This window comes from Meles meles, chromosome 8 (assembly GCF_922984935.1).
Source record: "Meles meles chromosome 8, mMelMel3.1 paternal haplotype, whole genome shotgun sequence".
Lineage (NCBI taxonomy): Eukaryota > Metazoa > Chordata > Mammalia > Carnivora > Mustelidae > Meles > Meles meles.
This window is the reverse complement of record NC_060073.1, coordinates 53,532,601-53,545,943: the sequence shown is the minus strand read 5'-3', so window position 1 is coordinate 53,545,943 and position 13,343 is coordinate 53,532,601. Positions and strand designations below refer to the sequence as shown.

Below are 13,343 nucleotides of genomic sequence, written 5' to 3'. Positions count from 1 at the left end.
TCACTTAATTGGTAGTGGTTCCATGAACAGCCTTTACATTCTTCTCTGTACTCCATACATGAACTATTTCTCACAGGAGAAAAACAGCCCAAAAAATCTCAAACCAAACCAAACTCAAAATCAAAGCAAAGCAACAGAACTTTTTCAGTAGCTTCTTTAACATACCAGTAGGGTCCTACATGCCTGGCTCCCGCTACCTCTCCAGTCATGAATCCCTCACTCGACTTCCTTAGGATCTTTTCCTGGAATGGGCAGCCTGCTCTGCAGAGCCTTTGTTGTTTCTGCTCACAACACTCTTCCTACCTCCCGCCCTCCACAGATTTTCTTGGTATTTCCTACTTAAACTTTAGATATTAATGCAAATATCACTTTCTTAGATGTCTTTCTTGACCTCTTCAGCAAGAAGAAGTGTGTGTGTGTGTGTGTGTGTGTGTGTGTGGTCACTGGTCTGCATTATATATTCCTTCAAGCACATCTTGACTTGGAACGATATGCTCATTTGTGTGATTATTTTGTGATTTACCACGAGCTCCACGTAGGCAGGAACACTGTATCTTGGCTCCATATGTTAGAGTCTGACACAGAGGGACGTCTGAGTACATAGTAGTTGAATGAAGAAGTCAGTGGGACCTGATGAGCACAGGCGGTGGTCAATACCTCGGAACTTGGGATTAGAGGAAAAAGACCCTCTATTTCCACTTCTGCTGCTTATCCTTGGACAGTGTCTGTAAGCTGTCCACAGCTGTCCTCCTGTGTAAAAGGAGGGTCACAGTAAGGCCCAAGCCACAGGATCGTTAAGAGCATTAACAGAGGGCTCTAGAGCACTCCTCACAGGCCCAGCTCCTAGCAGGCACTCCAAAGTGTGATTTATTATATTTTCATCCTTCTTTATTTTTCTTCTTCTATTGTTGCAAAACCTTCATGTCGAGATGTTCTCCCTGTTTGCTCACATGCTTTTCAATGTGATTTGCTGATCTTTCAAGTGCTCCTGAAACTTCCATTTCGGGGCCATCAATAAAGCATTTGAATGACACCCAGTGACAGGAGATGACAGCACTACCATGGCTGGGGTGCAGAGCGGGGGTTCACAGGCTGCAGCCCCAGAACAGACTCCTTCAGGGGCTCACAGAATGCGTCCCCGAGGTGGGGGGTCTCTATGCTCTGCTCTTTGTCTTTTTTTTTTCCTCACTTGTGTTGTATTCTCGGGGGTTGTTTTTTTGTTTTTGTTTTAGGGAATATAGAGCTGTGTTTTGCTTGTAGATTTGTTTTGTTTTTACTTTAGATTCATGTGCTTGTGTTAGACAAGTCTGAAAGCCTGGAAGAGTTAGCCAGGGGAAACTCTGTTGCTTTCTCCTCGGAGTTGAAATTGGCCAAGATGTGGGAAACTCATGACTGACTGAGGCTCCCTGAAGTTTGGCCAGCTTCTCCAGGATCAAGGGTTTGTGATCTGACTTGTCAGCAGTGGCAGAAGGGCCTCAGTGAACGGGAACATCTGGATTTAAGTAGACTTTAATTACATCGCACACCGCTACTCTAGACCAGGGTTTTAACTCTGGGAAGAAGCTTCAAAGTGTGGCTTCATTAGAAACGCAGGAGTCGTTTTAACCTAATTGCTCCCTCATCACAGCTTAAAACTGACACCTAAACCTTTAAGAATAAACTCATATCCCTGGTTCCTGACACTGTTCGCCCTTGGTAAGTGTTCCCAGAGGATCTGAACACTATTACTGATTTCAGCAAATGTTTTCATGATTTCACTGTAGAGTTAATGTTTAACAAGTTCCACAGGAACCAATTCCCTGCTTGAGGCAACTTCCTTATGAAGTTCCCTAATTATTCCCAGACAGCCATCACCCTGTGGAATCCAGCTAGCCAAGGGAGGTTGTTAGTAGACCACACACGGCAGCTACAGTTTAGTTACCAAGGAAACAGATCAGCTGTACAGGGAGCCATGTTTGACACCGGGAGACCAAGAAGTTGTAAGCATACGTACTTCTGCTGCCTTTTGTTTTCCTTTAGCATAAGGGGGATGCCAAGTAAATCAAGGTATATAGCCTCCTCTGAAATCGTTGAGAAATTGTCTAAAGTGAATTCTCGGGACTACCATTCTCAAACTTTGTAGTCTCAGGACTTTTTTTATCTTCTGACAATTTACAGAGAACCTCAAAGAGCTTTTATTCATACAGATTATAGTAATTGATGTTACTATATTAGAAATGAAAACAAAGACATTTTTAAAATATTTACATAACATCTTTAAAAATAACAATAGTGACCCATTGCGCATGAACAGAAATGACATATTTTGATGGAAAATAATGATATTTTCAAAAAGCATTTAGATGAGAGACATTGTTTTTGCAATTTTGCAAATCTCTTTGTCTGACTTAATAGGACATAGCTGAATTCTCAGTCTGTCGTGATACGATGTATCATGTAGCTTCTGGCAAACTCTACTGTACATTTCTGAGAGAATGCAAGAAAAAAGGCAAATAATATCTTAAAAGTAATTTTTATCTCACAGAACTCCTAAAAGGGTTTCAATGTCTGTCAGGGGTCCCCAAACTAAGTTGGAGAACCACTGTTCTAAACAAAACTGCAATAAAATATGGTCCCCGAATAGTTTATTTCTAAATGAAACAAAGAAATAGACCAAGAAAAAAAGTTTGCAGTTACTAAGATGGAAGTATCTGTGCCCTATGCTCGATATTTCCACTGTTTTTGACCGTCACAACCCAGAAGGAGTTCTGGCCTACTGCTGGGATGTTGTCAGAATGGCACCAGGAACGGTCAGCTCCTGTTTCTGGATGATAATCAGAAAAACAGAAATAACCCATCTAGAAGCCCTAACACGGAAACTAACTTTGGTATATTTTTATTTTGAGACATTGACTTGACAGTCTGTAAATTGCCAAATATCACAAGTCTACAAATTTAATTAGCAAAGGCTAAAATGTTGGCAAAAGAAGGAGATCATACTGGGGAACAGTAACAACAGAGATTGAAAGAATTTTTGTGTGCAACGAATGCCTGCTTTCCCCTCTTAAGGCCTGGTGGAAAAGTAGAAAATTAGGGGAGATGTGAGCTTTCTGAAAAGAATTGCCTTTGTCTAGATCCCCAAAGCAACTATTTCTTGTGCCCAAATTGCTCACATAGGATGTCAGGAGAGTTGCACGAGGACCACGTGATGATCTTAGGTCTTGTCTCTCCTGCAAGAACAGTATTTGAGGGCACCTGGGTGGCTCAGTTGTCAAACGTCTGTCTTCAGCTCAGGTCATGATCTCGGGGTCCTGGGATTGAGCCCCACATCAGGCTCCCTGCTCGGTGGGAAGCCTGCTTCTCCCCCTCCCACTCCCCATGCTTGTGTTCCCTCCCTCGCTGTGCCTCTCTCTGTCAAATAAATAAAGTTTCAAAAAAATTAAAAAAAAACACAAACTGTATTTGATCTTAACCGTTCTGCCCACAATCTCTGCTAATTACCTGCTCTGGCACTACAGTGCTAGCCAGGGTGGCCCCCTCCAGGACGGTGCTCCAGCCTGGGACGTGCACTGAGATAAGAACTCAGCGTGCGGCCATAGGAGAAATGCCTGGGACAGGTAAGCCCAACTTGAGAGTGTTTTCACTTCCTTTGGTTCCATTATGTAAGATACAATAAAGCAGCTGATGGTCCAAAAGCATGAATGCAGACATCCAAGAAACATGTGTTCTCATCCCACACAGCCGCAAAATAATCTTGAATTATTTAGTATTCTCACCTCCTCTGTTAAATGGTATTGTTGTGAGGAATACAATGAACTCAATCACATAAGGGGCTTAGCCAGATATGTAGTAAATGTCCAATAAATACTAGCTATTTTCACGTTGAGGTCTTTTATAAAAGACCTCAACGTGAGACAGGAATCTATCAGAATCCTAGAGGAGAACATAGGCAGTAACCTCTTCGATATCAGCCACAGCAACTTTTTTCAAGATATGTCTCCAAAGGCCAAGGAAACAAAAGCAAAAATGAACTTTTGGGACTTCATCAAGATCAAAAGCTTCTGCACAGCAAAGGAAACAGTCAACAAAACAAAGAGGCAACCCACGGAATGGGAGAAGATATTTGCAAATGACAGTACAGACAAAAGGTTGATATCCAGGATCTATAAAGAACTTCTCAAACTCAACACACACAAAACAGATAATCATATCAAAAAATGGGCAGAAGATATGAACAGACACTTCTCCAACGAAGACATACAAATGGCTATCAGACACATGAAAAAATGTTCATCATCACTAGCCATCAGGGAGATTCAAATTAAAACAACATTGAGATACCACCTAACACCAGTTAGAATGGCCAAAATTAGCAAGACAGGAAACAACGTGTGTTGGAGAGGATGTGGAGAAAGGGGAACCCTCTTACACTGTTGGTGGGAATGCAAGTTAGTGCAGCCACTTTGGAGAACAGTGTGGAGATTCCTGAAGAAATTCAAAATAGAGCTTCCCTATGACCCTGCAATTGCACTGCTGGGTATTTACCCCAAAGATACAGATGTAGTGAAAAGAAGGGCCATTTGTACCCCAATGTTTATTGCAGCAATGGCTACGGTCGCCAAACTGTGGAAAGAACCAAGATGCCCTTCAGCGGATGAATGGATAAGGAAGATGTGGTCCATATACACAATGGAGTATTATGCCTCCATCAGAAAGGACGAATACCCAACTTTTGTAGCAACATGGACGGGACTGGAAGAAATTATGCTGAGCGAAATAAGTCAAGCAGAGAGAGTCAAGTATCATATGGTCTCACTTATTTGTGGAGCATAACAAATAACATGGAGGACATGGGGAGATGGAGAGGAGAGGGAGTTGAGGGAAACTGGAAGGGGAGATGAACCATGAGAGACTATGGACTCTGAAAAACAACCAGAGGGTTATGAAGGGGCGGCGGGGGGGTGGGGGGGTTGGGAGGTTGAGGAACCAGGTGGTGGGTAATAGGGAGGGCACGTACTGCATGGAGCACTGGGTGTGATGCCAAAACAATGAACACTGTTATGCTGTAAATAAACAAATAAAAATAAATAAATTAAAAAAATACTAGCTATTTTTATTTTTTTTTAATTTTTTTTAAAGATTTTATTTATTTATTTGACAGAGAGAGATCACAAGTAGGCAGAGAGGCAGGCAGAGAGAGTGAGAGGGAAGCAGGCTCCCTGCCGAGCAGAGAGCCCGATGCGGGACTCGATCCCAGGACCCTGAGATCATGACCTGAGCCAAAGGCAGCGGCTTAAACCACTGAGCCACCCAGGCGCCCAATACTAGCTATTTTTAAAATGCAAGTTTGATTTTTGTTTTTCACCCAACATCCTTCAGTGACTCTCCCATACCTTTCAACACTGAGTTCAAACGCCTTTGTTTAGCTCATAAAGTCATTCGCAGTCTGAATTTATTTTCTGTCATTCTTCAAGTCTTCTATGCAGCTGTTACACAATTCCACTCAAGATCTTAAAATCCACCATGCTTTTCAGACCAGTTTTTCTCTAGACATAGAGTCTTCTTTCTTGTTTTTGCCATATAACTAACTCTTGTCAGTCTTTACAAACTATAACCACAACCATCTCCTCCAGGAAGTCTTCCTGGACTCCTAGTCCTAAGAGTCTTATCCAGTGAAGTCTCACAGCACAAGTGCTAACCACAGTTCTAACACTCACCACACAATGTTGTTAAGGGTTCATTTATTTGCTTCATCACTCAAGTAATCTTCTAGAAGTTTTGCCTAACATCCCATACAGCAACGGATATGCGTTAGGTACCCAATAAATGGTTTTAATTTTATGAATGGATATTCAAGTGAGATTGCAGACATAACCCACTATTGTGAATGTATAATGTGTGGGACGTGAGATAATGATTATGGTGATGATGGTGGTGGTGGTGAAGGGGGCAGTGATAGAGGTGGGGGTGGGAGTAGTCATGGTGGGGGAGGGCAAAAGAAGGGAGGTGGGAAAAGGGGAAGAATGAATATGACCCTCGGCCTTTCTGCTCCTAAGCCTGACAAAAAAGGTACATCTGTATCTATTAAGGACATGAAACGTGCCACTGCATTTGTCATTTGCCCACCTTCTTTGACCCCAGGACTGCTGTGATTGTTTCTATTACTTTCTCTGAGTTCTCCAGAGATGATATTGGTGAGCCACGAACAGGTTTAGCTCCCTGAGCTTTCAGCCCTGAGATTAAAGCAATTACATGCTTGAGCCACTAGACAGCAGTGAGAATTTAGTCCATCTTTTGGTAGAGTTCCTAAATCCCTCCAGGAGCTTTCCTTCATTTAAGGTTTAGAGGCACCATCCTGAAGCTTCTTTCCAGATCCACTTCCTTTATTCCTGATACTCTTACCCAAGCCTCCTACTATTAGCTCTTTCATCCCTGGAATCCCTAAAACTTCACAGTTCTATCTTCCTCCCTCTGGGACCCATGCAACAATTTGTCCATTTGTATCTCTCTCTTCGTCAGGTAGAATCATCTCAGCACCAGGCCGAGACACACTGATTCAGCACCTCTCCTTCTCTTTTGGATTCTTTCCATGTAACTTCACACATTCTAGAGTCTCTCCATCTTAAGAAGACCTTCCCTGAATCATGCATCCCTCTCTAGGTGTTGCCCTATAGCCCTGTTCCCCTAATTCAAAACCTCCACTCTGAGCCTGACCTGTATATCCCAGCAATCGACTTGACTTTGATTTCACCAGACATCACAAAATTTACTCATCCAAAGTTGGATTTCTCCCCCCAAATTCTTCCTTTCCAGTGTTCCCTCTCTCAACAAATGGAAACCCCATGCACTTTCTGCTCCAGCCAGAAATCTGGGTTCATCTTTCACTCCTCTCTCTCCTACCCTCTCCCCCATACAAGCCCTTATGAAGTGATGTCAGTTTGATTTCTTAAGTATGGGTAGAATCATCCACACTGCTCACCTTCACTGCTGCCACTCCAGCCCAAGCACATCACTCTCACTTGGGCTGTAGCAATTGTTTTCTCCTGCCTGTTTCCACTCTTGAAACTCTTTCATCAATAATAAGCCAGAAAGACATTTTAGAACTACAAACATATCTGTGTTGCTGCTTTGCTTAACTCACTGGTCACCTATCCTTGGCAGGGGAGTTCAGAGTTCTTGTACCGACAAGATTTAATTTGGTCTGGTTGATGCCTCCCTCTTCATATCATCATCTCATTCCTCCCTCGCTGTACACTCTCCTCCCTTTCCTGGAATGACATTAAGTTCCTTCCCATCCAAACCATCACACACATCCTTCTTTCCACATGGATGACTCTACCCCCTCATGCTGGAGTTGAGCCAGGATAACTCCTACCTGTCCCTGAGGCTCAGTTTCAATGTCACTTTCTCAGGGAGGTTCCTGATAAAGTCATTCCCAATGCCACTGCTCTCCCCCACAACTGCTCCAAATCAGATAAAGCCTTCCTGTGATGATCCCAGGGTATCTTGTGCTTTTCCTGTTTAACAGTTATCACAACTATAATTGCATTTTCAGTGTGTGGCTGTTTGTTTGGTAGTTATCTCTCTCATGAGACTATCTTGCTAAACTTTGTGCTTTCAGGACCTAGTACAGTTTCTGATATATAGAAGACATTTAACAAATGTTGTTAAACAAATAAATGATCTTCAAAAGCAATCCCATGCTGCTTTCCAGTCACACACTAGGTGAATATTCTTTTTTTAAAAAACAAATATTTAATTAATTTATTTATTTGACAGAGAGAGATAGAGAGCACAAACAAGGGGAGCAGCAGGCAGAGTGAGAGGAAGAAACAGACCCTGCTGAGCAGGGAGCCCGACGTGAGGCTCGATCCCAGGACCCTGGGATTGTGACCTGAACCAAAGGCAGCCGCTTAACCAACTGAGGCACCCAGGCATCGTAGGTGAATATGCTCTAAGATAACCTGATGAAGGCTAAATATGGTCTATAACTTCTGTAGGTCCCAGAATAGAGCCATATGATCCTTTCAGTAAAGAACTGCTCTTTTTAACTCATACATGGAACAGATTTTCACTCCAAAAAAAAAGCCCATCTCTTTATTTTCTTCTTAGCACTCAATCCAGTCAGTGGGACACAGTGGGTCTCCAAAGCCAATCTGAATTACATTAAAAAAAAAAAAGCAATTTGGGGGGCACTCAGGTGGCTCAGTTAGTTAAACAGCCAACTCTTGATTTCCGCTCAGGTCATGATCTCAGGATCCTGGGATGGAGCCCTCCATTGGACTCTGCACTCAACGGGGGCCTGCTTCAGGATGGTCTCTCTCCCTCTGTTCCTCTCTGCCCCACGCTCTCTCTCTGTCTCTAAAATAAATAAATCATTTTTTAAAGTAATTTGGTAATATTTATAAAAGTTTGCAAAGTCACTGTTGCTTTGACCCATTAAACCCATGTTGTGAAACCTACCGTACAGAAATTAAAGACACCTTATTTATTTGTTTACAACTAGTTTATTTACCATACTGCAAGGGGCAAAACCTAATGTAAACACCTGTATGGCCACCAATAAATGAGTTTTAAAGACTCTTTTATATCCAATATTAATGAGCACTATACATTTATTTAAAAAAATAAAACACTAATATATGAAGATACCTCGAATATATAACTAATATGTAAACATCAAGAGGTTAAGCATCACACACCAAGAAATGCAAATTGTTGCCACAATTTTTTAAGTAGAGTTCAGTCAAACAGTGACCAAGTATCACATGGCTTCTCAGCGCAGTCAGAGTAAGTGTGAATCCACTTTTCTGTGCCACAGTTTCATCAAAGCTTTTTTCATCTCACTGTTTCTCAAGCTGTAGATCAGTGGATTCAGCAGAGGTGTAAGAAGTGAGTAAGACAATGACATCAGCTTCTTGGTTTCTGGGGAGTAGCCAGATTTCGGTTGTAAATAAGTCATATTGGCTGTGCCATAGAAGAGGGTCACAGACGTGAGGTGGGAGGCACAGGTGGAAAAGGCCTTTTGTCTCCCAGTGGCTGATGGCATCTTCAGGATGGCAAAGAGAATCCGAATGTAAGATAAGAGAATCAACACAAAAGGAACCATGACAATCAAAATGGTGCCAGTGAATGCATAGATTTCAAACAGAAATGTATCTGCACATGCGAGTTCTAGCACTGCTGGGGTTTCACAAGAGATATGATTGATTTCATTGGGGCCACAGAAGGGAAAACTGAAAACCCATGTGGTCTGCACAGTAGCCACCATGATCCCTGAGACCCAGGAGAACATTATTAATTTCATGAAAGCCCTTTTGTTCATAATCATTGGGTAGTTCAGAGGATGACAGATTGCAGCAAATCGGTCATACGCCATCACCCCCAGGAGAAAACATTCAGTGCCACCAAAAAAAAGGATGAAATACATCTGTGCAAAGCAGCTTATAAATGAAATTGATGTTTTCTCAGTGGAGAGGACCACCAGCATTTCAGGCATAATGACTGCACTGAAACTCACGTCCAACACAGACAAGTTCTGGAGGAACAGGTACATGGGCACGTGGAGGCTCTGTTCCAAGGAGATGATGAGTATAATGATGACATTTCCCAACAGAGTCACCAGGTAGACAACCAAGAAAACCCCAAAGAGCTGCTCTTGGAGTTCAGGAAAGTTAGAAAAGCCCAGGAGGATGAATTCAGCCACAGAGCTTTGATTTTGCCTTTTCATTTCAGTGGTGGAGAATATTTTGTTTTTAGGGACATTGTATACAAATTATGAAGTCACAGTCCAATAGCTGAGAGTCTGTGTCTGCAATTCCTCCCAGATATTCTTGGCTGAAGATGTAAAGAGGAACATGTCCTGACCAAATTCATCTTGGTGATTTTAGAAATGGCCAATCCCTCTGAAATAATGAACGTTTCAAATAAAAAGGAGAAAGTGAAGAATGCCAATTCGGAAGTCTTGTCTGAAAAGTACAAGATATTATCAAAATGCTCTTGTAACTTATTTGTTATATAGTTTGATTTTAAACCTAGCCTTAAAGCAAACACTGATAATTTATAACTGAGGTTCCATTCCCATAACATTGCTATCAGAGTTATCTGTTTTTCTCAATTTTATATAAATAGTTGTATTTAAAACTACCAAAAATAAAAATAAAGTAATAAAAAAGTAGACAAAGGGAAAAAGATATCCACAAAAATTTTAAGACAACCTAATGACTCAAAGTTACAGCACAGTTGATTTATATTTATTATAAATATTTATCATTTCAAAATACCAGTATGAGGATTATTAAATATGAAAAAATATATCTAAGTTCAACCACAGTTGTGGATTCCTGCACAGTTCTCATATCTCATATTTCATTATCTTAGGTGATATGTAAATAGTGTGAATTGCTTCAGGATTATTGATTTTGCAAACACTGGTCATGAACAATTATATGTAGATTGGCCTGCAATGGAAATTTTAAGAGCTAGTTCTTTATGACTAATCCTTGTGACCATGATATTTAAGAATCATCCAATTCTGATCATTCTAAACTGATTTAAACATTTCCTGTCTGTCTTGTCTTTTCTCTCCCTCCTATTTTCCTTCTTATAAGGGGTTCATTTAATCATTAATTATTCAACAAACACTGATTGAACAAGTACCATTTTCTAGGTTCAGTAATCATAGGCAAACATTGGATCCTCAGCTCAACAGAAAGTGGGAAAAAATACATAAAACAGCATTCCACTGTTATGCCAGTACTTCAGTTTCTATCTATTATACCTTGCTCTGTGTTTTTCCATTATCAGTAATTGATGTGTGTGTGTGTGTGTGTGTGTGTGTGTGTGAATAAAGGGGTTAGATTTATATATTGTATTTTTGTGTTTATAATATTTACAGATTCCATATGAGCAAAATCTAACTCCATCAACAAATATAAACTCCAGGAATCCAAGAATTTGTTTTTTTCTTTGCTACATTCACAATGTCTACAATAGTCCCTGACCCATAATTGATACTAAACCAATGTTTGATGACTGATGGAATGAAAAAATGAGGAAATCCAGGCTGGCTTTAAGAAAGAGAGTGCCAAAAAGAAGAATGAAACCAACATACAACACTGTTGGCAACAGAGGTAATAACAAGGGGCTATGAGATATTTCTGTGAGGGACTTGATACTTCTCAATGTGGAGGGAGTGTGAATAACCGAATCATAGCACGTCACCAGTGGAAGGTACAGTAGGTGGAAGGAGAAAGGCATAAGGAGGAAGGGTGTCTTGCTCAAAGCACATGTATTTGATGACACCCTAGTGTTTCAATGGAGACCTACTGGCCTTTGTGTGATGTTTGAAAACCAGCAGAAATACACTGTGGGAGCTGAGGAACCCAAGAGAACAGGACACAACTCATGTCATCTTGAGTAAAGACCAGTAGGACATTAGCAGACAGTAGAAGGCAGCTTGATTTGTTTCTAAGTTTGACCGTATCATCCATTAAGATTAAATGTCCATACTAACCATGCTAATTACCATTTGCATATTGAAAAGTCTCCTGAAATCAGTAAATTATAGTTACAGGATCAAACACTTAAAATCCATTTCTGATGAGAAAAAGAATAAAGTGTATTTAGTTCCAAATATTTAGAAGTGGATAGATCTTGAAAATTGGAAAATTTAAAGTGTAATGTAAATAAAATAGAAAAACTTTATAGAATGGACTATAAGCATCTTATGGAAGAAAAAAAAATCCATTCATGACTGGTAACAAGCCACTGACTGCCCTGTCTGCACTTTTTCTCTGGAACTTAGAGACCCCAATGCTGTATTGCTGAACTCTTGAACAGAAAGATTTAGACAGAGCACTCCCTAAGTAGGTTCCATCTTTCCAGATGAGGAGGTGGGAGTGGCACTCATTTACCAAGTTCCCTTCCAGCTGCAATATTAAAAGACTTGATGATTAATATGTGCAGAGTACCTGGGCACCTGGGTGGCTCAGTGGGTTAAGCCTCTGCCTTCAGCTCAGGTCATGGTCTCGGGGCCCTGGGATCGAACCCCGAATCGGGTTCTCTGCTCAGCAGGAAGCCTGCTTCCCCTTCTCTCTCTGCCTGCCTCTCTGCCTACTTATGATCTCGGTCTGTCAAATAAATAAATAAAATCTTTTTATTACTTTATTACTTTTTAATTAGTACTTACCTCTGAAAAAAAAAAGAAGATTCACCAGCATCAAAACCAAGGAGTCTACTGATGGCGATGTGTCAGCTGTGTCCAGTGATTCCTGAGCATGCACACATCACTTCAACAGCATCTCCATGATGGAGAGGAACTATAAATGGAAAACCCACCAAAACACACACACACACACACACACACACACACACACACACAGCAGAATCCTCCCTTTCTTACCTATTGACTCTGCCTCTTGAAATTTCTCAGTACTGTATCAGAAGTTTTACCTCTACTCAAAAGCCACCTGCTCATACATACAATTCAGTGCTTCAGGGCACTGATTCTAGAACATTATATGACACTGAGTCATATGCCCTGTAGAATCCCTCCCTGGAGAATGTGGAATCATGTCATAAACACCTTCTCCTATTTTTGCATGATGACTAAAGAGGCTTGACCTTGGCCCCCCCATGAGAACCCTCAAGAGCACACCCCTGGAGCATCACTCCTTCGTATTCCTAATGGGGATAAGTGCCTCTTCACACAAGGGACTCAGTTCACCATGAAATCTCCAGTAGGAGGTGAAAACAGAAGCTGACTAACAGTTGTAAACCGGGAAAGAAGAGATCAGTGGTGTGAGAGCGTGAGGGAAGGCAGGTGAGCTACAGGTAGAGGATGATTGGGTGGAATGCACAGTTTGGGTCATGGTGGGAAACTAGCTAAGGCAAGTAGATTGAAGCCTAGTTGGAGACAACTGAATGCTTACTCCCACCATCCAAGAACTTCTGATCATTTATAGAAGACATATAGAGCCACTGAAAATTTTGGAGAAAAATATCATTACAATTGATTTTATCGAAAGAGCTTTCAAACTATGACTCCAATGATCTGGACTAGTTGTGAGATTTGAGCAATCATTTAACTTTTACTGATTCTATAACTTTCTCCATAAAATAAACATAATGTGATGAATCTCTTGAGTATATATGAAAATCAAGAGATTCAGAGATCAGTCGACACTGGGTGGACAATCAAGGAGACCATTTGGCTCAGTCCCCACAGAGTGAAGAGCTGAATCACTCTGCAGATTTGGCTCTGTGCTGAACTGGACATTGTGACTGAATGCAGGTTACCTTTGTCTAATTCTCACTGCACTTTCCTAAAGCAGGTTCCATTCTCAAGGAAGCTCACTTCCCCT

At 41.2% G+C, this 13,343-nt stretch overlaps 1 protein-coding gene across 1 annotated transcript; it reads right to left on the bottom strand.

Moving 5' to 3' along the window:
* Positions 1-8,764: 8,764 nt before the first annotated feature.
* LOC123949731 (olfactory receptor 10A3-like) lies at positions 8,765-9,709 on the bottom strand. Its single transcript, XM_046017316.1, has one exon. The coding sequence runs from the start codon at positions 9,707-9,709 to the stop codon at positions 8,765-8,767; it is 945 nt and encodes a 314-aa protein (XP_045873272.1).
* Between the last annotated feature and the right edge of the window lie 3,634 nt (positions 9,710-13,343).